Source organism: Drosophila suzukii (genome assembly GCF_043229965.1).
Source record: "Drosophila suzukii chromosome 2 unlocalized genomic scaffold, CBGP_Dsuzu_IsoJpt1.0 scf_2c, whole genome shotgun sequence".
Lineage (NCBI taxonomy): Eukaryota > Metazoa > Arthropoda > Insecta > Diptera > Drosophilidae > Drosophila > Drosophila suzukii.
In genome coordinates this window covers 30,712,134-30,736,096 of record NW_027255896.1, presented here as the reverse complement: position 1 = coordinate 30,736,096, position 23,963 = coordinate 30,712,134, and the positions used below count along the sequence as shown (strand labels likewise).

The window sequence follows — 23,963 nt, the reverse complement described above, 5'->3', positions numbered from 1 at the left end:
ATTCAATTTTAATTTTTAGTTTTCACACTGTTTTTAAACCAACACTGCCAAAGATTAAATTTCTTATTCTTTGTGCCGCGGCTAACTGCGTTCATCGAAATTCACTCACTTAATCTGGTATTTTTTCTTGTATTTCCTTAGCTCATCTGATTACCGCGCTGAAAAACAGACCCGAAGAAAAGCATTAGCTGCGTATTTGCCTTTCGCTCACTCCTGTGGTTAGTTTGTAGATGTGAGTACTAGGCTTAAAGGGACAAGCCAAAGCGGACAAATGTAGGCTGGAATGCACGGGAATATGGAGTTTGAATGCGGTTGTTGTACGAAGAAAATAGCACACTGACCAAATAAGTTTTTCACGTCGGTTGGTGGATTTTTATTGGATTATATTTAATAGGATGGCCGACGGAAAACTTTAATTAGTGATGTATTTTGAATTTAACAAGTTCGGTTTTATATATTTATTCATTATTGCCTGCGGGTATGTCTTGTGATGGACGTTTTCGATTTTGTGTGGACTGTACTTGGAGAGAAAAATAGGTGCAAATTTTAATGCGGCAGCGGATACATAATGAAAGCATACTGAGACATTTTTGGGGGCCTTAACGGGCAGAACACTGGAAATTAGTTGTTTCTCACTGTATGCTTGGCATATACTTGCACAATATTTCTGATGCTTGGGATTTTTATACCCTTGCAAAGGGTATAATGATTTCAGTCAGAAGTTTGCAACGCAGTGAAGGAGACGTTTCCGACCCCATAAAGTATATATATTCTTGATCAGCATGACAAGACGAGTCGATCTAGCCATGTCCGTCTGTGCGTCTGTCCGTGTGTCGGTCCGTTTCTACTTCAACTAGTCTCTCAGTTTTAAAGCAATCGGGCTGAAACTTTCCCAAAAGTCTTTTTTCTTTTGCAGGTAGTATATATATCATCATCATCAGGAAAATAACTTGTCTTTTTAATAGACACAGGTGCAGAAATAACCATTTTAAAAAGATTCCGACGTTTTTCAATACATCCAAAATAATCATATACAACGAATAAGCCAATATGTTTCCAACTCATTAGGACTATCTTACATTTATATACAAACCACTAAATATATAATTCCATATGATTTCCTTATTGTAAATTGAAAGTACTCAATTCCTGGAGTACTAGGAATCGATTTCACTAAAAAATATAACTGTCAACTAGAGTACAAACCATCAGAAGACTACCTTGTAATTAGACCAAGTAATTTAATACACCTGATTTATGTTTCAATAACATTCAGTTCTGGCAACAACCCCATAATTCTGCCAGCAAGATCCAAAGTGGTCCGAAAAATCGAACTTGCCTCAGTGGAAGATAATGTATTGATTCCAAACCAAGAAATTCAGCATGGAATTTATGTTGCAAATACCATAGCGAAATACTAAAATACCTTCATAAGACTGCTTAATACAACAAATACCGATTAAGTAGTTAGTATAAATAATTTGAAATATGAACTCCTTTCGAAGTACGATGTAGTAAAAAAAGATTTGGGTAACAGAGATAAGTCTGTTTTAACTCAACATTTAAAAAACTTTTCTCCACAACTTTATACAAAACTAACAACAATTTGCCCTCAAAATAGCTATGTATTCGGACTAGACACCGAATCGAAAGCCACAAATAATTTCTAAAAGTATAAATTGAGATTGAAGGATGATGAACCAGTATATATTTATACTATAGAGGTCCTCATAGACAAAAATATGGAATTCAAGCACAAGTACACAAAACTAATTAATTACGAAATAGTTGAGCCATCAGTATCTGCTTATAACAGCCCACTCTTGTTAGTACCAAAGAAGTCACTTCCAAGTTCCGACAAAAAAAAAGTGGCGATTAGTAATTGACTATCGTCAGATTAATAAAAAACTGTTGTCTGATCGATTTTCACTCCCTAAAATTGATGATATTTTAGATTGTCTGGGTAGAGCAAAACATTTTTATGGCCCTGACTTAATGTCAGGTTTTCATCAAATTGAACTTGAAATAAGCTTACGAGATATAACATCTTTTTCAACAAGCAATGGTTTATATCGCTTCACGCGTATACCATTTGGCTTAAAAGTAACGCAAAATTGCTTTCAGAGAATGATGACTATAGCTTTCTCTATTCTTCTTCTGTTGTTCCGAAAAAACATATTCTTAGAAACTTAACTGATGTTTTGGAAAGTAGGAATGTAGGAAATATAACCTAAACTTACATCCTGAAAAATGTTCATTTTTTGAACGACGACAAAAAATACTACGTATTTTAAATTTACCCAGTCCCACATTATGCGGACAGCGATAGACGATTTGTTGGATTCTGCAATAGACGTTTCATAAAAAATTTTGCCGACTATTCTCGTCACATAACAAGATTATGTAAGAAAGATGCCAAACTGAACCGAAATCTGTTACAACACCCAGAAAAGACTTTTGCATAACTACAGATGCAGCAAGTAAATTAAAACAAAAATGGACTCCAACTCCCAGTGGCATACGCATCAAGACCATTTACAAAGGGTGAAACAAAAGTACAACAGAACAAGAATTTCCAGCAATTCATTGGGCAATAACACAATTCATACCATAAGTTTATGATTCACACTTCACTGTCAAAACAGATCACAGAGCACATACGTAATTGTGTTCACTGGTAAGTCCCAGTTACAAACTCACACGTATGAGACTTGAATTAGAGGAGTATAACTTTAAGGTAGAGTATCTAGAGCACGGGTCGGCAGCGGCTTATCTAGTGAGCATCCTCTGCTCGCTCACGCAAACTTTGTGTTTGTTACACTCACACTAATGCAAGGCAAACTTGTGATGGTATGTGTGTGCCGACCACTCCCACCCAGTCGTAAATGACAGCATTCCAGCACGCGTTCTTTCATTATGAAATGGCATCAAAAAGGTGTTCCGGAAGTGATGAGTCTGTCCATTGTTTTTACACGGATGCGGGACAAAAAAGAATGCACCCGTTGCATGCTTCTGGAAGCATATATCTGGAATGCACCTGGAAGTAACAAACTAAACACATTCTGGGTGTACTCTTTTTTAATGCACCTGGAAGCAACATACTAAACACATTCTGGGTGTATTATTTTTTAATTCACCTGGAAGCAACATACTAAACTCCTTCTGGGTGTACTCTTTTTTAATGCACCTGTAACATGTACCCAGGAATGCACCTAGAAGCATTCAAAAACGAAATATCTGGAAGTTTTCCCCAGGAATACATAAAACTGGATTTCAATTTCATATTTATTTTCATTTCAATATTCAAAAACGCAACTAATTTTTAATCGGAGTAACTCCCCTTCTGTACGGTGCTTTGGTGCTTCCTTCTTGTTTATGTACTTTTGTCATTTACGCAGTTCAGTCCTTGGTGTGCCCATTCATTTTTTGCGATTCTGAAAAATATAAAGCAAATTGAATATGAAATATGTGTATATACATTACAAATATACAATATGTTTATATTGTATGTACAATTTACATACAAATAGTTATTATTTTATTTGATTAATATGTTTTTAGTTTGAATGTTCAGTGTACATGTACTGTGTTATTTTATTGTGTTCATATTGAACTAAATTATCTACACTTTACTTACCTGTGAAAATATTGATGTAAAATTGGTGGCAGAAAGCAACAAACTTTTTCAAAACACGTGGCACGAACTTCACTTTTCAGAACTAAAAATGCAACTGACGAGAAATGCAAGAGACAAGAAAAACCGCTCGCTTCCTTGCATGTTCCCTTTTGTCTTTATTATTTGTTTGTCAAGAGAACAGTTCCGAAAAAAGACGATTGTAAAAAAAATGCGCATCGGCAACCTTCGGGTTTGAGTTTGGTTTTTTTACATTCCCACTAAAATGCACCTGGATGCACTATATTGAAATACACCCAGATGGCACCCAAAAGACTGCCCCCAGCACGCACATTTTGCTGGGTAAATTTGCATGCGTGCTGTTTTGCGTAAAAAAGATACGACCCAGAACTATTTCATTCGGAATACGTTCCCGAAACGGGTGTTTGGGCATGCTTCTGGATGCATTATTCTGAAACACTTCTAGAAGGCACCGCAATAGAATGCACCCAGCACGCACATTTGCCTTGGAAAATTTGCATGCGTGCTGTTTTGCGTAAAAAAGGTACGACCCAGAACTATGTTTTTTTAAAACACGTTCCGCAACTTACGACTGGGCTGATCTAGAGGGTAAGGATAATTATATAGCAGATGCGTTGTCAAGAATAACAATCAAAGAACTACAAAGTACTACCAGCAATATAAATAAAGTCACTACAATATATTAAAGAAGATAAAAATCCTGCGTAGGCCTAGGCAAACTATAGAAAAATGCTTAAAATCCGAAGGTATATAATGCCATTAACAATGATGAAATGCGAAAAGTAGTGACATGGCATGTACATAACAAAATATGTTTTTTCAAACGTATAAATAAAAATTTTTGCAAGATATGATGTCAGCGACCTTTTCCCGAATTATGTCAGTTTTTCAAAAGGCTTGAATTGTAACCTCTACGGCACACCACCATTGTTCGTACCCAAAGGTGCTCAACATGACCACACCCAACAAATCAAGCAGTAGCCAAGTTGGGAACAATACCAGGCGCTCAGTAGCACCCACTGCATATGAGAATTGCTTATCAGCATATTATATGCCTCACTAACTCACCGTCTCACCAACTCAACGGCACACTGACCCGCCAATGCAGTCAGCACATTTTTCAGTGTCAGCCAAACTACGCAAAGCCAACTACGCAAACTGCTACCATAATCATAATTCCCTGATCTACTTTAGAATATAGCTTACTTCACTAATCATTACACTAAACTTCCGTGTTCCAAGTAGTATATAAACATGTGCCAAATGAAGAATAAAACAGTTATCAACTCATCTCATAACTCGGCGGCTCTACTTCCTACCTCTGGGAATAGGGCTCGTAATACACTATCTCCACTAGCAGCTTACCCAAGTTAGCTCAACCTCAGCGCAGTTCCGCATCGCCTGTGGTCCGGCATCGCAGTAACCGTCGTTACCATTGCCGCGACGCGATTCGTCCTGCCAGCAAAGCGTCCCCGTGCCAGCGAGTGCTCAGTACCCCCTTGTCCCGCGGTGTGACCCGGAAGTGTCTACTTCGGTTAGGCACAAACAACCACCAAATAGTTGGAACAGTAGAAAGAAGTCATAGAACTCTCAATGATTACATACGCATATTGGTTGAAAAAACTTATTGGGACGTGTGGCTTCAATATTTCGTACATTGTTTCAACGACACCCCCTATGGCACATAAAAATTGTCCTTTGAGTTTGTCTTTGGAAAAACTAACAATTTGCCAAAGCATTTTAATAGTATAGATAACATAGAACAATTTATAATATAGAAGATGGAAGTAGCATATAAAAGAGCTAGAATAATGATTAAAGAGCATAAGATAAACATAAGGAAATATATGATAAAAAAGTAAGAAATATAGATTTATTCTTAGGAGATAAAATTTTACTAAAATACTAATCTGAGCATAAGTTAGACTTTAAATATACTGGTCCGTATACAGTAACGAAAATAGGAGAAAGGGATAATATCACAATCTCCAGCAGTAAAAATAAGAAACAAACAGTTAATCAAAATAGATTAATTATTTTTATTTCATAATCACTTTACTTTTTCTAAAAACATTTGAAGTTTGGCCATTATTTTTGCCAATTTTGTATTCATATCGACCAAGCTACGAAAGTTGACAAACTTGGGGAGGAGAAATCGATCTTTTTGAAAAAATGTATGGCTGGTACACAGGGTCTAACGCATTGTCTATGACTTAACCAAAATATGTTTAATTTTTTAATACATTTTTTCCACATTTTAATCAACTTTGTGATTGAGTGAGAACAAGATTTCATTCTTTGTATATTATATATAAAGCCGAAAACTTCATGGTCTTCGAAAAAAACGTAAAACAAATATTTTAAGTAGGAGGTGAACATTTAAAAATATTGCAATATCCCGCCATAAAAATGGCGTCAGATAGTTTCGATTAATCGACAACAGCATTTTAGGTGACGGACTTTTTTTGACTTTTCTTACGATATATCGTGTCTGTGTTCCGTTTTCCTATTAGCGAAATATACAATAACTATGCATTCAAAGTTTAAACTGATCACCCGGAAGAGCACTTTGTAATGGCTGCGGGATGTCGGGTTAATACCCAAAGACCGCTGTTGCAATAAACATAAGCAGAGCACGAATTTTCTAGATCATAAATCAATATGTGGTGAATTCAGATGCGTAAAAAGGGAAAAGCATAACCATTCCAAAAGTGTTGCGGACAACACGTGGCTGGAAAAGTGTCATATATCTCCAGCATCATGCATCATTATAACGTATTGCTTTGCAAATTATTTTACGTTTGGCCAACCTATACGGGAATGTAGCGTAAAAGAAGATCAAACTGTTTTCTTAGGAACTGTGGCAGACAGATTTTCTTTTTTCCGGGAAGTTTGTGTGCCAGTTTTGGATACAGATTTTGAGGATCAGGGCCCTATTGAAGGTGTAAGCAAAGTTGTAGAAATATAAATATATATAAATTGGCAGACGGAAGTTCGAAAGAGGTCGCGTTGTCGAAGGTTTGTGGATTTTGGGACTTATAGAGCGAAGGTGTCCCGAAAATTATTGATTAGTAATCTGTCCCGACAATAAAAGGGACAAGGACATCCTGTTATCCTTAATAAAAAAAAAAGATAAACCAGGGACCGAAATACATAAAGATTGCAGATACCCCTTATATTGGTTTAGAAGCCGAGGGATATATTTCCAAGACCGTTAACCACTCGGAACAATTTGTGGATTCGGTAACCGGTGCTGATACCCAAAATATTGAGTCTTCCTGGCGGTCAATGCGGCGTAATCTGTTTCGTGGGTCGTTCACAAAGCCAGGTTGGACGAGCATTTTTGTGAGTTTTTGTGGCGACGACAGGCTACAAAGCTTCAGCTTGACCCGTTTTCATTACTATTGAAAGACACTAAGAAAAAATATCCCGAAAACTAATTTAATTGTTTTGCTATTTAAAAAAGAAAAGTCCCAAACAAAAAAACAAAATTTACAATATGAAAAAAAAAAATTTACAAAAAGTAAAAAGGTAGGTATACACATACATACTGAACATACTACTCAATGTATGCTAGTTTTTAAGCACTGATGATCCCTATGACATGCCTATGTTAAATTTAGCACTAATTTTCATACAAATTGAGCGCTCAGTGATGAACTTTTTGCAATTATTGAGTCCCCTAAAGGGGCTTCAGATCCAAAAAAAAAATTTCACTTATGAATCACTGTTGCCGCCATAAATTAAATTTAGTTTGTAATTTCTTATGTTATGTATAAGCACTTGATAATTCTCGAGGTACCGATATAAGAAATATCGACCTCATTTATCATTTTAAGAACCATCCCTAGAACCGCCAGAAGCGAAAGAGAAGAATGAAAAAGACAAAGTTTTTAAGCGTGCTCCGCAACGCCAAATGTAATACACATTGATTCGGAAGCTAAAATTTAAATATAGTTTATTTCAAAAACGTAGCTAACCGCTATCCGTCTGTGCCTTCAATTTGGTAGTGTGGGCTGCTGTAAAACCAATTCAGTTTTCGCTCTCAACATTCTTAAAAACTTTGTACACGCGTGGTTGCCGTTCTAACTTTACAGTTACTAAGCGACGAATTTTCAATTAGCCATAATATTGTGAAATAGCGATCGCATCCCTTTCTTGAACGTTAGGTGAGAAAAACGTAATTTGTAAACGGAACCAACAAAACCCCAGAAATTACGCACACAACTACAATTCTGCCACACGCCAAGCTTACATAGCCTTAAAAGCGAACAGAGATGAGCAAAGAAGTGTGTAGAATATGCAAGAAAAAAGCGAAAGGAACTGAAGAAAGCTGGCCGACAATTGTGACAGTTGGTACAACTTTCGCTGCGCAGGCGTCGACGACGACGTCGAGAACAACGATTGGAATTGCGATCCGTGCCTTGCTGGAGGTAGCTCCAAAAACCCACCTGGAAGGATATTACGATCACCGCCTCCAAATCAGTTCGACAACTCCAACATATTACCAAGCCAAAATAAGGTCGAGCAGCTAGTGGACGACCTCATCGATATGGACAAAACCAGCGACGGACACATTATTCCCTATGATAATTCTACCGCGAACAAAAACAAGCTAATGCTCGATATGCTGGAAGAAAAAAGAGTTTCCGAGCAGAGATTTATCAAGGAGAAGTATAAAATTTTACTGCAAATGAATACGCTAAACGTGTCGACAGACGAGCTGTTTCAGGCGACGCCCGCATCACCGTCCAGTTCCCAAATCGCCGCAAGACAAGCTATACCCAAGGAGCTTCCTTCGTTCAGCGGGGATTCTGAAGAATGGCCAACGTTTATCAGTACATTCGAGCACAGTACTTCCGCAGCAGGGTTTTCCAATGTTGAAAACATGCTCCGTCTACAAAAGTGCCTAAAAGGTAGGGCACTAGAAATGGTGAAGGATAAGCTTCCACTTCCTAGCCTAGTTCCGGAAGTAATGAGCACGCTAAAAATGTTCTTTGGCAGACCCGAGCACATCCTGGAGAGGATGATCGACAAGGTGAGGAAGCTTGCGCCACCCAAAGAAAAATTGGAATCCATAATAGAGTACGCGCTCGCTGTACGCAACATTTCCGCAACGATCGAAGCATGCAGCTTAACAGCGCACTTAAACATCCCAATGTTAGTCAAGGAGCTTGTAGACAAACTTCCAAGTAACCACAAACTAAACTGGGCGATGCACACCCGCGACGAATCGGTCCCTCCCATTAAAGCTTTCAGCGACTGGCTCTACAAAATAGCGCAGGCGGCATCGACTGTCGTGACACCGTTTTCTCACAGGACAAGTTCTGTGAATACCCATGATAGATGCGCAGCCAGTTCGAGCCAGGTATTTACAACACAGCAACAGACTAATCCAAAATGCATTTCATGCGAATCCACAAATCATTGGGTAACACAATGCGAACAATTTAAATCCAGCGCCGTAGAACAGGGATGGAAAGTCGCTAAAGCAGGAAAGGCCTGCTTTCGATGCTTGAAACTTCATCGAAACAATTGTCGACCAAAGGATTGCGGAGTAAACGGCTGTACAAGAAAGCATCACCCTCTACTCCACTCGGAAATTGTTACCAATTTAGCCAACGAAACGGGATATCAAAGACATGTAAGCACCAAGGCGATGTAGAAGGAAACCAGTTCTTCCGAATCGTACCCGTAACCCTACACTATAATGACAAAAAAATCGAAGTTTTCTCCTTCCTGGATGAAGGATCATTTGTAACCCTAATAGTCGCATCAATTTTTGAAAAGCTCGGTATAAAAGGTACACCTTTACCGATTTGTTTACAATGGACTGGAGAAACAACTCGGTTTGAAAATACTTCCGTGCGAGCATCAATCCAAATCTCAGGCGTTAGCTCAGAAAAACGTTACTGGCTCAACAACGTTCAGACTGTCAAACATGTTGCACTCCCAAAGCAAACCGTCGATATGGATGAGCTGCGCAGTAAGTACAGCTATCTAAAGGACTTGCCATTGGAGACCTACTCCACGCAGCCAATGTTATTAATTGGAACAAACAATTGGAAAATAGCCGTTCCTCGCAGGATCCGCGAGGGCAAATGGAACGTCCCAATAGCGTCAAAAAGCATGTTAGGGTGGACTATCCAGGGATCAGCAAACTCAAACCGTCACGTATCTATGCACCACTGCGATTGCAACTGGCGAGAGCTTCACGATGAAGTCAAAGAACAATTCAACCTCGAGTCAATTTCGCCAAAAAAACTGCTTTCAAGAGAGGACAAACGAGCAGTCGAAATTCTAGAGCAGACTTGCCAAAACAAATGTGGCAAATACGAAATTGGTCTTCTTTGGCGAAATGATCTTCAAAAACTTCCCGAGAGTCGTACTACAGCTCTAAAGCGCCTACAATGCATGAGAACCAGAATTCTGAGCGAACCGGATCTGTTTATAAAAATCGACGACCAAATCAAAAATCTTCTTGCCAAAGGATACGCCAAGCAACTATCTGACGAGGAGGCAAAGAAAGAAGAAACTCGCCCTTGGTACTTACCCATATTTACAGCCCTAAATCCGAATAAGCCTGGAAAGATAAGGCTGGTTTGGAATGCGGCAGCAAAAACAAACGGAGTATGCCTCAACGACTTTCTGTTGAGCGGACCGGACTGCTTATCGGACCCACTTATCGAAGTTCTCCTAGCCTTCAGAGCCAGAAAAGTCGCCGAAAGCGGCGACATCGCCGAAATGTTTCACAGGATCAACATTCGCCACGAAGACATGCATTCTCAGCGCTTTCTTTGATAAGATAAACACTTACGTCATGCGTGCCATGACCTTTGGTATCAATTGGGCACCATTCATAGCCCTCTACGTTCGCGACAAAAATGCAGAAGTCCACCAGCATCAATTCCCCTTAGCCTTGGATGCGATTCAGCGTGCGCACTATGTCGACGACTTCATCGACAGTATGAGTGATGAACAGAAAGCCATCGAAATATCCAGCCAAGTAAGAGAGGTCCATTCCAGAGGCGGATTCCAAATTCGAAACTGGGCGTCAAATTCCAGTACAGTTCCCTCGTATCTTAAGAACGATGGAGACGCCAAAAAACAGGAGCCAGTGCAGTTCGGGGCTACAGAAAAGGCTTTGGGTATGTATTGGGACCCACATAAAGACGTATTTAAGTTTGTTTGCAGATTCTCAACACATAAGTGACACGTCCTTACCGATCCTGCAGTCCCAACGAAAAGAGAAGTCCTTCAGGTTCTCATGTCGATTTTCGACCCCTTGGGCCTACTGTCGTGTCATACGATCGGGTTAAAAATCCTTCTGCAGAAAATCTGGCGAGCAAACATCAGCTGGGACCAAGAGCTGCCAGAATTACTGTTGGAAGACTGGAATCAATGGAAGCTGTTGCTGCCTCAAGTGGCAACATTTAATATTCCGAGATGCTACTCCCCAAGGATGTCTGTTGGAACCCGAATCGGCCTGCACACGTTCGTGGACGCTAGCGAGCATGCTTATTCCGCTGCTTGCTACCTGCGAGTGTCACAAAAAGACGAGGTGGACGTTATGCTAGTAGCCGCGAAAAGCAAAGTGGCGCCACTAAAGCCACTATCTATTCCGCGCATGGAGCTTCAAGCCGCCGTGATGGGCTCACGCTTACCAAACAAAATTATCAACGTACGTAACCTACGAGTCGACGATCTTACGTTCTGGTCGGATTCACGAACCGTTCTACAATGGCTGGTGATGAATCCTCGCAACTTTCAACAATTCGTGATGCACAGAATCGGCGAAGTCTAGGAGACCACTCGGGTGGATCAATGGCGATGGATCCCATCAAAACTCAACGTCGCAGACGGGGCAACGAAGGTCATCAAAAACCCGTGTGTGGACACATGGCTTTACGGACCAGAGTTTTTGAAAAGCGAACCCAGTAAGTGGCCAACAGTTCCATCACGAGCAACGGAGATCGATACGACCGAACTACGCAGACACGTCTTCACAACTCGTAGTGCGAATAAAGTCTTGCTCGACGTGGAATATTTTTCCGATTGGCGGCGCCTAACAGAGCCGTCGCAAACATGTCTCTATATCAGTGGTCGGCACACACATACCATCACAAGTTTGCCTTGCATTATTGTGAGTGTAACAAACACGAAGTTTGCGCGCGGCGTGCTGAAGCGAGACGTTTCTCTGCTTTGCACTGAGATCCTCTGCCGCAGCAACAAAAAAGCGCGCCGAAGTTGAGACAAAAATGACCCGAAGACCCATGCCGAAGTCACACGAACATGTACGTTATACGTGAGCGAGCAGAGGATAGGCAGAACACTTCCCTATGCTCACTAGATAGGCCGCTGCCGACCACTTCAGCGACTTCAAGCTAAATGCCAAAAAACTGACATGCCGTCAGCAGTGACCGAATTTCACGTCAAAGAAGCGCAGACCCTACTGTACAAAGAAGCGGCTCGAGTTCTCGGATTAAATCCATTCATTGATGAGTAAAAAACCAATAAGCGCAAAAAGTAGATTGACTGGATTAAACGCATATCTGGACGATAACGGAATCCTTCGCACTAAAGGACGAGTGAACGGAGTCGGATATACTATGGACGCTATAATATTGCCACCAGAGAGCCGAGTAACATTTTTATTAGTCCGGTTCTATCACGAAAAATATCATCACCTCGCGCACGAAACCGTGATAAATGATATAAAATCCAAATTTTATATTCTGCGCCTAAGAGTACTGCACAAATCCGTAAGAAAAGATTGCCAGTTATGTAAAATTCGTTGCGCAATGCCACAGCCTCCACAAATGGCCCCGGTTCCAAAAGCTAGGTTGACCAGTTTTGTAAAACGATGCACCGGCATTGATTATTTTGGGCCTATCCTAGTCAACGTTGGAAGACGCAAAGAGAAGAGATGGGTTGCGCTGTTTACCTGCTTAACCCTGCGTGCAGTCCACTTCGAGATCGCTCACAGCCTCGAAGTGTGATGTGTTTCACGAATTTCATGGCACTTCGTGGGACACCAAGAGAAATTTATTCCGATAATGGCACTAATTTCAAGGCCACGGAGAAAGCATTACGAGAGGAGCTGATCAAGATCGACTTCGATAAAATTGCAATCAAGTTCGAAGGCATTAAATGGCAATTTAACCCTCGAGGAGCCCCTCACATGGGCGGTGCTTGGGAAAGATTAGTCCGCACAACCAAAACAGTCCTAAAAAGCATCTGCCCGAATTACTCATTCAACGACGAAAGCCTGAGGTGTGCTCTAATGGAAGCACAGTCCATCATAAACTCACGTCCGTTAACTTTCGTCAGCCTGAACTCCGAGGACGACTCCGTGCTGACTCCAAACCACCTGCTAATGGGCTCATCAAATGGGTACAAACCAATCAAGGAAGAGAAGATGAATTTAAGACGTCATTGGAACGAGGTAAATCTTTTTGGAGATCGATTTTGGCAACGCTGGGTGAGGAGTTCACACCGGTACTTACTAGGCGGACAAAATGGTTCGAAAGATGTCCCCCCATATCAGTCGGAAGCGTAGTCATTATCGTCGACGAAAACTTGCCTAGAAACTTGTGGCTTAAGGGCCGCGTGACCAACACTATCCCCGCCAAGGACGGACAAGTTCGTCGAGCCACTATTAAAACGCAGCATGGAGTCCTCGATCGACCAGCCACCAAGATTGCGGTCTTAGGTGTCGGCTTAGAAGATGGTAACTGAACCCCTAGGATCAATTACAGGAGGGGGAATGTTGCCGCCATAATTTAAATTTAATTTGTAATTTCTTATGTTATGTATAAGCACTCGATAATTCTCGAGGTACCGATATAAGATATATATATTGATATATATCGACCTCATTTATCATTTTAAGAACCATCCCTAGAATGGTTATTTCAAAAACGTAGTTAACCGCTATCCGTCTGTGCCTTCAATTTGGTAGTGTGGGCTGCTGTAAAACCAATTCAGTTTTCGCTCTCAACAATCACCTTGTGAATACAGCGAGACATGTCATTTTGCACGAGTGAAGAACAAGTGACACTTCATATAGACAATTCTATGGGATGTCCGCTTTTTCACAAGTTTACATTCAAATGAAAACTTTTCAAGGTCACTCAGGATTTCACTTGTTCCTTATACTCATTTTTAGTATGGCCTGTCACCTGCCACTGACACGTCCCACGTGAAATCACTTGTGAAATTCAGAATATTTTTAATAAGTTTTCTAAACCTATAAAAATTTATAAAAGTATTGAATTGAAAATACATACACTTATATTTACTTTTAAATTCAATTTAATTAAATAGTGTTATTTATGTTTTCTGTTAAAGGACAATTATTGTTAGTAAGCCTAGTTTAATGTTACGTTAATTTGCTTTTCACATTGGTCATCGCCTTCCTTAAACCTTTGTCCGGGTCCTCCGAATACTTGGCCAACGCTCCTGAAAAAATTCATGGGCATATGTTAAAAAAATGAGTTTTATTTGTTTATTAGCATATTTACCTTTTAGAGCTGTGTTTCACCATTTGCAGGATTTTTATTGGCGCAAAACATTTCATAATCCACTTTGGGCTTACGGAACCCATTGAATACCTTAATACTTTAAACTAAGATCAACGCACAACATCTTTAACTTAATGAAACACTTACCTGACTTTATTATTATACCCCTTACTCGTAGAGTAAAAGGGTATACTAGATTCGTCGGAAAGTATGTAACAGGCAGAAGGAAGCGTTTCCGACCCCATAAAGTATATATATTCTTGATCAGGATCACTAGCAGAGTCGATCTAGCCATGTCCGTCTGTCCGTCTGTCTGTCTGTCCGGATGAACGCTGAGATCTCGGAAACTATGAGAGCTAGGCTATTGAGATTTGGCGTGCAGATTCCTTCTTATGCAGTGCAAGTTTGTTTCAGTAGAGTGCCACGCCCACTCTAACGCCCACAAACCGCCCAAAACTGTGGGTCCTACAGTTTTGAAGCTAGATAGAAAATTTTAACTGAAATGTATTGTTCTCATCAATACCTATCGATTGAGTTAGTTTGCCACGCCCACTTTAACGCCCACAAACCGCGAAAACCTGTGACGCCCACAATTTGCATGCTAGATAAAAAATTTTAACTGAAATGTATTGTTCTCATCAATACCTATCGATTGGTCCAAAAAAAAGTTTGCCACGCCCACTTTAACGCCCACAAGCCGCGAAAACCTGTGACGCCCACAATTTTCATGCTAGATAAAAAAATTTAACTAAAATGTATTGGTCTCGTCAATACCTATCGATTGGTCCAAAAAAAAACGCCACGCCCACTCTAACGCCCATAACGCTTAAATCTGTATACCGCCGGTAGGTGGCGCATTTTAATCTCGCTTTGCTACTTGCATATCTCTATATAGCTGAGTAACGGGTATCTGATAGTCGATGTACTCGATTATAGCGTTCTTCCTTGTTTTCACTTTAAAAAACGAAAGAAGTAAATCTGGTGCGTGCAATTTAAATGTCTTGCTTCCCTTTCAATAACTCAAACAGAATGAACCAAGTTTTCCTCTCACCCCTTTACTTGATTTCTCTTGTTTTCTCTTCGCCGTTGACGCGTGCCACTGCACCTATACCCCTTCTAAAGCGAAAAATATCCGACTGTATAATTTTTAATTCTTAAGTAAAATATACAACACGAATTTTCTAAAAATTGTAGTATTAAAATGTTTTAAATATTTAAATCAATTTAAACGGACTAAATTTCTATAATTAACTATAAAATTATATTGTAATATTAATGTATAACACTTAAGCATAACATTAAAAGTAAATTCAATTTTCTTAGGCTTACTATAATCAAATAATTTACTTTTATAAAACAATATTGGTTATTAAAGCATTTACTTGTCGCTGCGCCACGAAAATTTTTCCGCCGAAACATTAGTTGCTAGCCGAACATAAATTTGTCTCTGAGAGCGCCGAGTGCAGGCAGATTATAAGACAAAGAAAGAGAGTGAAGATCCGAATATCTGCCTCTCTTTGTTGCACGATCGTTTTCGTAGGCAGTCTTCTACGCTGCGCCGAATTCTCTGCTGACGTCAACAGCGGCACAGCGTTTTAGGCACAAAAAAAAAACAAAAAAGTTTTTTGCCTTGAGCCATGTCACAGCGTCCCTACTGCAGAACTGAAGGGATGTCACCGCAACCCTACTGCAGAACTAAAGGGGTACTGCAGGCTATGTTTGCATTTGTGTTTGTGTATACATACTCAGTCGGAAATGAATGCATTCCGGAACACCTTCTCTCATTATGAAATGATAACAAAAAACCTTTGCCGAAAGTTACGAGTCTTCCCATTCTATTTACACGGGTGCGGGACAATATTTAGAATACGCCTATAAGATGTACCCAGGAGTGCGCCTGTATGCACCCAAAAAGGCACATTCTGTTCGCAATTAATTAGAATAAGCCTATAAGCTGTAAAAAGGAGTGCACTTATATGCACCAAAAAGGTAAATTCTGTAAGGCTTTCCAAGGAAATGAGAACAACTTCATTATATTTTTTTATTTTAATATTTGAAAATACAAATTTTATCCGAATCGCTCTCCCGCAGTATGGCTCCTCGTTCGGGGTTTGCTTTCTTCAGTGCGATCTTCCCTTTATAAATGTGTTTTTCTGTCGCAGAAAAGCAAGCCGAACGTCTATCAAGTGTCTACAACAGCATATCCATCCCTTTTTTTCGATTCTGCAAGATATTATGCATATTCAACATTATTAGGTTTGGTCAAAATTAATTCACTTATGAGTGACCAACATAGTAAATTATGAAAATAGTTATGAAAAAATTTGCGTATTAAATTTAAAATAGTCTTAGAACTCTAAACTTCCATACTTTTAAAATGCAAGCCATACTTTTAATTTAACATGCGCACGTAAGAATGAGTCAAAATATTTGTCAATTTAAAGTAATGTTAAAGTGAGAGGGACGTACCTTGTAGGACCGAATTTATGTTGTGAATGTTGGCCAATCCATATTTATACCCGTTACTCGTAGAGTAAAAGGGTATACTAGATTCGTCGGAAAGTATGTAATAGGCAGAAGGAAGCGTTTCCTACCCCATAAAGTATATATATTCTTGATCAGCATCACTAGACGACTCGATCTAGCCATGTCCGTCATCCGTCTGTCCGTCTGTTTGTACGCAAGCTGAAACTTTCAAAAAAGTCTTGTTTCTTTTGCAGGTAGTATAAAAGTCGGAACCAGCCGGATCGGACATATATATCTTATACGTCTCATGGGAACAATCGAAAAAAAATTTTTTAAAATTATATCTTTTTTGTTTTCTTTTATTTTTTGTATTATTTTTATTTAATAAAAAATTTGCTTTGTTGATTTTGATCGTATTTTCTTTTATTCTGGAATAAAGAACATTTTAACTTGCCAACATTACGAATATAATTTTACACAAATATCACTAAAGCTAGCAACAATCCCTAATAATTTAACATGGTGTTACTAACATTCATTATTTCTTATAACTGCATGGGTATAGAAGCTTCGGTTTGCCGAAGTTAACTTCCTTTCTTGTTTTTGGTAATTTACTTATATTATCTACTTGTATATATTATCTACATTCATATTTACACGCCGTTTAATGTGCACCTGTATAAATCATTTATGTCAGCATTATCTTCTAGAGATATCTGTATTCGTTTAAAGAAGTGTCCGCGTTGAGAGCTCTTACGGTAGGAATAGGATAAAGCTAATAAGTCATTGAGAAGGGAGTTGGCGAATGGTTTACACAGATCGACCTTAAAGATGCATATTAATTTTGTACAATCAACTTAAAATTATGTTGGTGAACATGGAGTAGATTAAATTGGATGGGAGAAGCGGCCACGTAAAAATGGATGTGTAAGAGAGCACGAAAGGGTTGCAAGTTGAACAAGTTAGCTCAATGCAAGTCGCAGGGTCGGAAGGGATGAGCATGAGACCTCCAGTCCAGCAGGATGGTCCAGGCCATGCCAAATATCTGTAGCCAATTTGTTAATTGAGCGTTGGATTTGAACTAGTATGTTACGGTGCAGGCTACAGTGTTGTTAAACGCCGGTTTCATGTAGGTGTGAGTCCGGCGTTAAATTCTGTAAGTGTGTGATCGGCCTGTGTGTGAGCTAGCCTGGGAAAACCCGAAATATCACGCAGGACCAACTAGGTTCATAGCACTGAACTTCACTTTTTCAAATTGTAAACCCACGTGACAAGAAATACACGAGAAGAGAAAAACCACGCGCTTCCTTACATGTTCCCTTTTGTTCTTTCGTCTTTCGTAAAGTACCGTTTGTTTATTATGCTTTCTTCTTTTACAGTGGTAGGAGAAAATATAGCATCGAGGCTACGAACAGCAAACATATCATGATATACTTCAGCAAACCTTACATTATTTTAAATTTTAAAATATATGTCTTTATTTTGGCGTAAAATAAATATTTAAAATTATATTATTTAACAAGAATTTTTTACTTTTACATTTTACACATGTGTACAGAAATCATACATTCGGCTTTACTGAAAAAAATCAATCGTAAAAAAACGACTGTCGTTAACGTTCGGGAATCATTTTTTTACAGCATAATAATCCTGTATGTATCATATTTAAACACAGCTAGTATGCACATTTGCCTTTAAAAATTTTTATGAGTCCTGTTTTGTGTTTAAAAAAAAATCGACCTAGAACAATTTTTTTCGGAATGCGTTTCCAAATTTCTGTTTGGGCATGCATCTGGATGCACTTTATTGAACCACACCCAGACGTCCCCGCAATGGACTGCACCTAGTAAATGCGACCTAGAACTATTTTTTTAGGAATGCGTTCCCGAACATACGACTGGGTTTATGATTTTGCAGCTGACGAGAGAAATGATATTCGTTTATATACAAAATCTTATAAAATCCTAGTGGAAAACTATGTAAATAAGAATACTGGAAACAAGATGTGCGTGCAAGTGTGTATATATATGTATAAATTAATGTGTGCATAAACATACAATATATGCTTTTGCAGCTAATGGTGCAAATGAGATGCGTTTAAATACAAATTCTTTAAATTACCCACCGATATTCTTTTGTAAAAAAACATTTCATTTGCAAATCTTAAACAGCTTTAACACACTTTCGTCAAGGGGATACAATAAGTTTAAATTACAAATTAATTGTATTCTCAAATTGAAATTGCATTCCTATGTTTAGACAAACACACATAAATGTTTAAACGAATATATTCGCGGCTTTCCCTCACACCATTGCGCTACAATATTATAACCTTGCAGTCAGAAGCTTGCAACCCAGTAAGGGAGACGTTTCCGACCCCATAAATTATATAAATTCTTGATCAGCATTATAATTAAAAAAATATAAAATAATTACAAAAATTTTAAGATAATGTGCCATTTCAAATAACTACCGTGTATGTTTACCAAAAACGAAACATAACGGTCTATGTATTATTTTGACATTATTTGCCCGATCGTTCCTATGACAGCTATGTATATGATCTGATTTGATTTAAATTCGAAATTCTGAAATATTAAAAGAGTTACATTTCCAAAAGTAGAAATTAATATGCCAAAAAACAAGGAAAGTGTTATTTCATTTTAATATTTTAAAATTTTTTTTGATTAATCCTATGGGAGCTATGGTATATAGTTTATCCGATCAGGGTTGTTCAGACATATTACTACCTGCAATAGAAATAGGGCTTTTGGAAAGTTTTCCATCCCGAAATCTTTAAAACTGTGAGACTAGTTTGCGTAGAAAGGGACAGACGGGTAGACGGGTTAGATAGACTTCTCTAGTGATCCTGATCAAGAATATATATACTCTATGGGGTCGGAAACGTCTCCTTCACTGCGTTGCAAACTTCTGACTGAAATCATTATACCTCTACAAGGGTATCCAAATACTACTTCGGCTTATTTTTGATGTATTAACTTCTTTTCTTGGGAATATAATTCTTTAAGTATTTTAGAATTTCAAATAACATTTAAAAAAAACGGATGACTTTATCATATATCTGACGTAGGAACGATCGGAAAATTATTGTGAATGGACCTTTATATTTCGTTTTCGGTGAACATATACGGTAGTAAATTGAAATGGAACACTGTCTTAATATTTTTGTAATTAGTTTTTAGTTTTCTGCTTGCCGAAATAAGCTTCCTTTCTTGTTTTTATATTATTCCTCAGGGAACTATAGGATATAGTAATATGACTTTTGGGATAGGTTTTAAGCTGAAAGACAACTTTGCGTAGAAACGGACAGACGGACAACAGACGGATGATCTATTCGTCTAGTGATGCTTCTCAAGAATATACGTACACTAAGAAGATGGAAACTTCTGACTGATATTATTATATCCTCAGTGTCCTTTGTTTTTTTTTATAAATTTTTCTTATTGGAACATATGGCAGTATAAATAGATGCGTCCTCAGTTAGGCTGCCAACAGTTTTGGTTGGATCGCGGACGCGTGAGGTCGAACGCGAATCAAGATAGCAAGTTATTAAATTTACCGCTGAGCAACTGAGTGAGTGTGAGCCAGGAAAATAAGGCCTGGACACATTTATTGTTACGCTAGAATAAAAACATAAAGAGATTATATTGTATTGCCGCTGATTATTCGAGGTTTTGTAGTCGTACGTGACGCGCATGAGAAATGTACATTGTACATACGCTTGTAGAATTTGAACTTAGGACAGAAAGTCTTTCCCTTCGTTAAAAAAAAGTTCAGTTGCGACATCGTAACAGCATGAGGATAAGAAAACCATACGGAATTCTTGGAGTACAATGAACTCCCACAAAGAGACAAAACCCGATTTGGTTCTCTGCCAGTGCTTCACCAAAGATTATTATCTCAAAACTTGTCGAACATCTTTTTGTACACTTCAGCTCTCCCGTAGGTTACATATCTTCGATATTGGCAATGTCACGTATCGTGTCTGTGTCGTATGTTGTCTGGAGTTTCAAAGAGAATTTTTTACCAATACAGGAACCGGTTCATACTGGTAGTTACAAATTCTTAGACGGATTTTGTATCGATTTAAATACTTGGTAAAAGTCTCGAACAGAATTCAAGACAAAAACAGGGGGATCGGGAAGATAGACATATGCAAGGAGCTAAGCTATATTTTTCCAGATACAGGGTGCAAACTAGAGGTGATTACATTATTTGGCCATAGCCGCTTTTTGAATGGTCCGATTTGAACCACTTTTAGATAAGTTGATAAAAAAAACTAAATTCCATTTCAATTTTTCTAAAATCTATAATATGTAACCAATACATTTCTGATCACATTTGTATTGTAGCAATGGCGCCACAGGTTTGTGCTTTTTGTGGGCGTTGGGAGGGGCACACTCGGATAACAAACTTGCGCTGAATTAATCTTAATTATCTCAGTTTTAAAGGTTTCAAGAAAACAGACCTCAAGCGGACAGGGCTGATAGAGAATAAGTTGCACGATCTTTCACAAACAGAACTCCTTTATTGAGTAACATTTTTGATTTGCTTAAAACGTTTTTTGCGGGGAGGTGTGCGAAGGCGACTACAACACCCAGAAAAAACGGGAAAGGAAGTTAGCTTCGGAAAGCCGAAGCTTGTATTCCCTTGCCGTTATAAGAAATAATCAATGTTAGTAACACCATGTTAAATTGTTAGGGATTGTTGCTAGCATCAGTGATAATTGTGTACAATTAAATTCGTAATAATGACAAGTTAAAATATTCTATATCCCAGAATAAAAGAAAATACAATCAAAATCAACATACCAAATTTTTAAAAAATAAAATATAAATCATTATTTCTCTGACCCTTTCTTTGACATCTATATGTTAGAGTCGTCCGATTTTATTAAATTTAATTCTAAATTCCTAAAAATACAAAATGTGATTGATAAAACTAAATTCAAAAATCAGAACTAATTAAAAAATGTTATTTCCAAGCGTAGGAGGTTGTTTGTTTAAAAACACCAAATATATATTTTTATACCCTTGCAGAGGGTATAATAATTTCAGTCAGAAGTGTGCAACGCAGTAAAGAAGACGTTTCCGACCCCATAAAGTATATATATTCTTGATCAGAATGGCTAGACGAGTCGATCTAGCCATGTCTGTCTGTCCGTCTGAAATCATAATACCCTCAGCAAGGGTATAATAAGTGCAAGGGTATAATAAATATTTCAATATTTCTCTGACCGTTTCTTTGACAGCTATATCTAAGAGTTGTCCGACTTTTATTAAATTTAATTCGAAATTCTTAAAAATACAAATAATATTATACCCAATAGTATATGATAATATTTCAAACAAGGAAGAACGCTATAGTCGAGTACCTCGACTATCAGATACCCGTTACTCAAAGGGAAATGGAGATATGCAAGCAGCAAAGCGAGATTAAAATGCGCCACCTACCGGCGGTAGACAGATTTAAGCGTTAAGGGCGTTAGAGTGGGCGTGGAAAATTTATTTTTGGATCAATCGATAGGTATTGACGACACCAATACATTTCAGTTAAAATTTTTTATCTAGCATGCAAATTGTGGGCGTCACAGGTTTTCGCGGTTTGTGGGCGTTTAAGTGGGCGTGGCAAACTTTTTTTTAGGTCAATCGATAGGTATTGATGAGAACAATACATTTCAGTTAAAATGTTATATCTAGCGTAAGAACTGTAGGAGTTACAGTTTTGGGCGGTTTGTGGGCGTTAGAGTGGGCGTGGCAGTCTACTGAAACAAACTTGCGCTGCGTAAGAAGATCTCAGCATTCATCCGGACAGACAGACGGACAGACGGACAGACGGACATGGCTAGATCGACTCGGCTAGTGATCCTGATCAAGAATATATATACTTTATGGGGTCGGAAACGCTTCCTTCTGCCTGTTACATACTTTCCGACGAATCTAGTATACCCTTTTACTCTACGAGTAACGGGTATAAAAACACAGAATCTATAATTTGTTTCATATTATTTTCCCACCAATTTTCCGATCGTTCCTATGGCAGTTATATGATATAGTCGTTCATAACTAATTAAAAAATGTTATTTCCAAGCGTAGGTGGTTATATGTTAAACAAGAAAGCCGAAGCTTGTATACCCTTGCAGTTATAAGAAGTAATGAATGTTAGTAACACCATATTAAATTATTGAGGATTCTTGCTAGCCTCAGTTATATTTGTGTAAAACTAAATTCGTAGTGCTGACAAGTATAAATATTCTATACTCCAAAAAAAAAGAAAATACTATCAAAATCAACAAAGCAAAATTTTTTTTAAAATTATTATTTCATTATTTCTCTGACCGTTTCTTTGACAGCTATATGTTAGAATCGTCCGATTTTTATTAAATTTAATTCAAAATTCCAAAAAATACAAAAAATGATATTCCCAATAGTATAAGATAATTATTTAAAAAACACCGAAGCTATAATTTGTTTCATATTACTTTCCCACCAATTTTCCGATCGTTCCAATAGCAGCTATATGATATAGTCGTTCGATTTTGATAAAATTAAATACGAAATTCAGAACTAATTAAAAAATGTTATTTACAAGCTTAGAAGGTTATATGCTAAAAAACACCAAATATATAATTTTTTAATTTTTTTTCCAATTATTCTTCTAGGAGCTATAAAATATAGTTGTCCGATCCGGCTGGTGCCGACTTATATACTACCTGCAAAAGAAAGAAGACTTTTGGGAAAGTTTCAGCGCGATAGCTTGAAAACTGAAAGACTAGTTTGTGTAGAAACAGACGGACAGACAGACATGGCTAGATCGACTTTTCTAGTGATGCTGATCAAGAATATATATAATTTATGGGGTCGGAAACGTCTCCTTTACTGCGTTGAAAACTTCTGACTGAAATCAGAATACCATCTGCAAGGGTATAAAAACAACAAATATATAATTTTTTAAAGTTTTTTTTCGGATTATTCCTATGGGAGCTATAAGATATAGTTGCCCGATCCGCGTAGTTCCGACTTATATTCTATCTGCAAAAGTAATAAGACTTTTGGGAAAATTTCAGCCCGAAAACTTTAAAACTGAGAGACTAGAAACGGACGGTCCTATACTATAATGAAGGGTATTTTATTGTTTCTCTGACCGTTTCTGGTACAGCTATTTGTAAGAGTCGTGCGATTTTTATTAAATTTAGTTCGAAGTTCTTAAAAATACAAAAAATGTTATTCCCAAAAGTATAAGATTACATGTCAAAAAACACCGAGGCTATAATTTGTTTCATATGACTTTCCCACCAA

The 23,963-nt window shown here is 38.1% G+C and overlaps 3 protein-coding genes and 2 long non-coding RNA genes across 7 annotated transcripts in view; 3 read left to right on the top strand and 2 right to left on the bottom strand.

Moving 5' to 3' along the window:
• Window positions 1–3,267: 3,267 nt before the first annotated feature.
• On the bottom strand, window positions 3,268–5,010 carry LOC139354463 (uncharacterized). Its single transcript, XR_011605419.1, has 2 exons — window positions 3,638–5,010; window positions 3,268–3,434 (listed from the first exon to the last, which is right to left on the bottom strand). It is a non-coding gene; the product is annotated as an uncharacterized lncRNA (long non-coding RNA).
• Window positions 5,011–10,475: 5,465 nt separating this feature from the next.
• Window positions 10,476–11,459, top strand: LOC139354400 (uncharacterized). The gene is made up of 2 exons (XM_070998628.1): window positions 10,476–10,803; window positions 10,891–11,459. Exons 1-2 carry the CDS (start codon window positions 10,476–10,478, stop codon window positions 11,457–11,459), a joined length of 897 nt encoding a protein of 298 aa, XP_070854729.1.
• Window positions 11,460–12,581: 1,122 nt separating this feature from the next.
• LOC139354399 (uncharacterized) lies at window positions 12,582–13,393 on the top strand. The gene is made up of 2 exons (XM_070998627.1): window positions 12,582–13,100; window positions 13,259–13,393. Exons 1-2 carry the CDS (start codon window positions 12,582–12,584, stop codon window positions 13,391–13,393), a joined length of 654 nt encoding a protein of 217 aa, XP_070854728.1.
• Window positions 13,394–16,230: 2,837 nt separating this feature from the next.
• LOC139354175 (uncharacterized) lies at window positions 16,231–21,564 on the bottom strand. 3 transcript variants are annotated; one of them, XR_011605257.1, is made up of 3 exons: window positions 21,134–21,564; window positions 16,648–20,285; window positions 16,231–16,401 (listed from the first exon to the last, which is right to left on the bottom strand). It is a non-coding gene; the product is annotated as an uncharacterized lncRNA (long non-coding RNA). The 3 variants fall into 3 exon arrangements; XR_011605256.1 differs by lacking the exon at window positions 21,134–21,564 and having other exon boundaries at window positions 16,232–16,401; window positions 16,648–17,072; window positions 20,033–20,169; XR_011605258.1 differs by lacking the exon at window positions 21,134–21,564 and having other exon boundaries at window positions 16,232–16,401; window positions 16,648–16,768; window positions 20,033–20,155.
• Window positions 20,139–23,963, top strand: part of Cht10 (Chitinase 10) — a gene marked incomplete in the record, with an annotated part of 97,640 nt that continues 93,815 nt past the window's right edge. The window contains 1 exon segment of the mRNA XM_070998429.1: window positions 20,139–20,238.

Bases quoted from the DNA above. Each gene is read 5' to 3' on its own strand.
- LOC139354400 (XM_070998628.1), top strand. From the start codon at position 10,476: ATGCGTGCCATGACCTTTGGTATCAATTGGGCACCATTCATAGCCCTC. The intron at 10,804-10,890 runs GTATGTATTGGG...CCGATCCTGCAG, and splicing joins GGCTACAGAAAAGGCTTTGG to TCCCAACGAAAAGAGAAGTC.
- LOC139354399 (XM_070998627.1), top strand. From the start codon at position 12,582: ATGGGTTGCGCTGTTTACCTGCTTAACCCTGCGTGCAGTCCACTTCGA. The intron at 13,101-13,258 runs GTAAATCTTTTT...TTGTGGCTTAAG, and splicing joins TAAGACGTCATTGGAACGAG to GGCCGCGTGACCAACACTAT.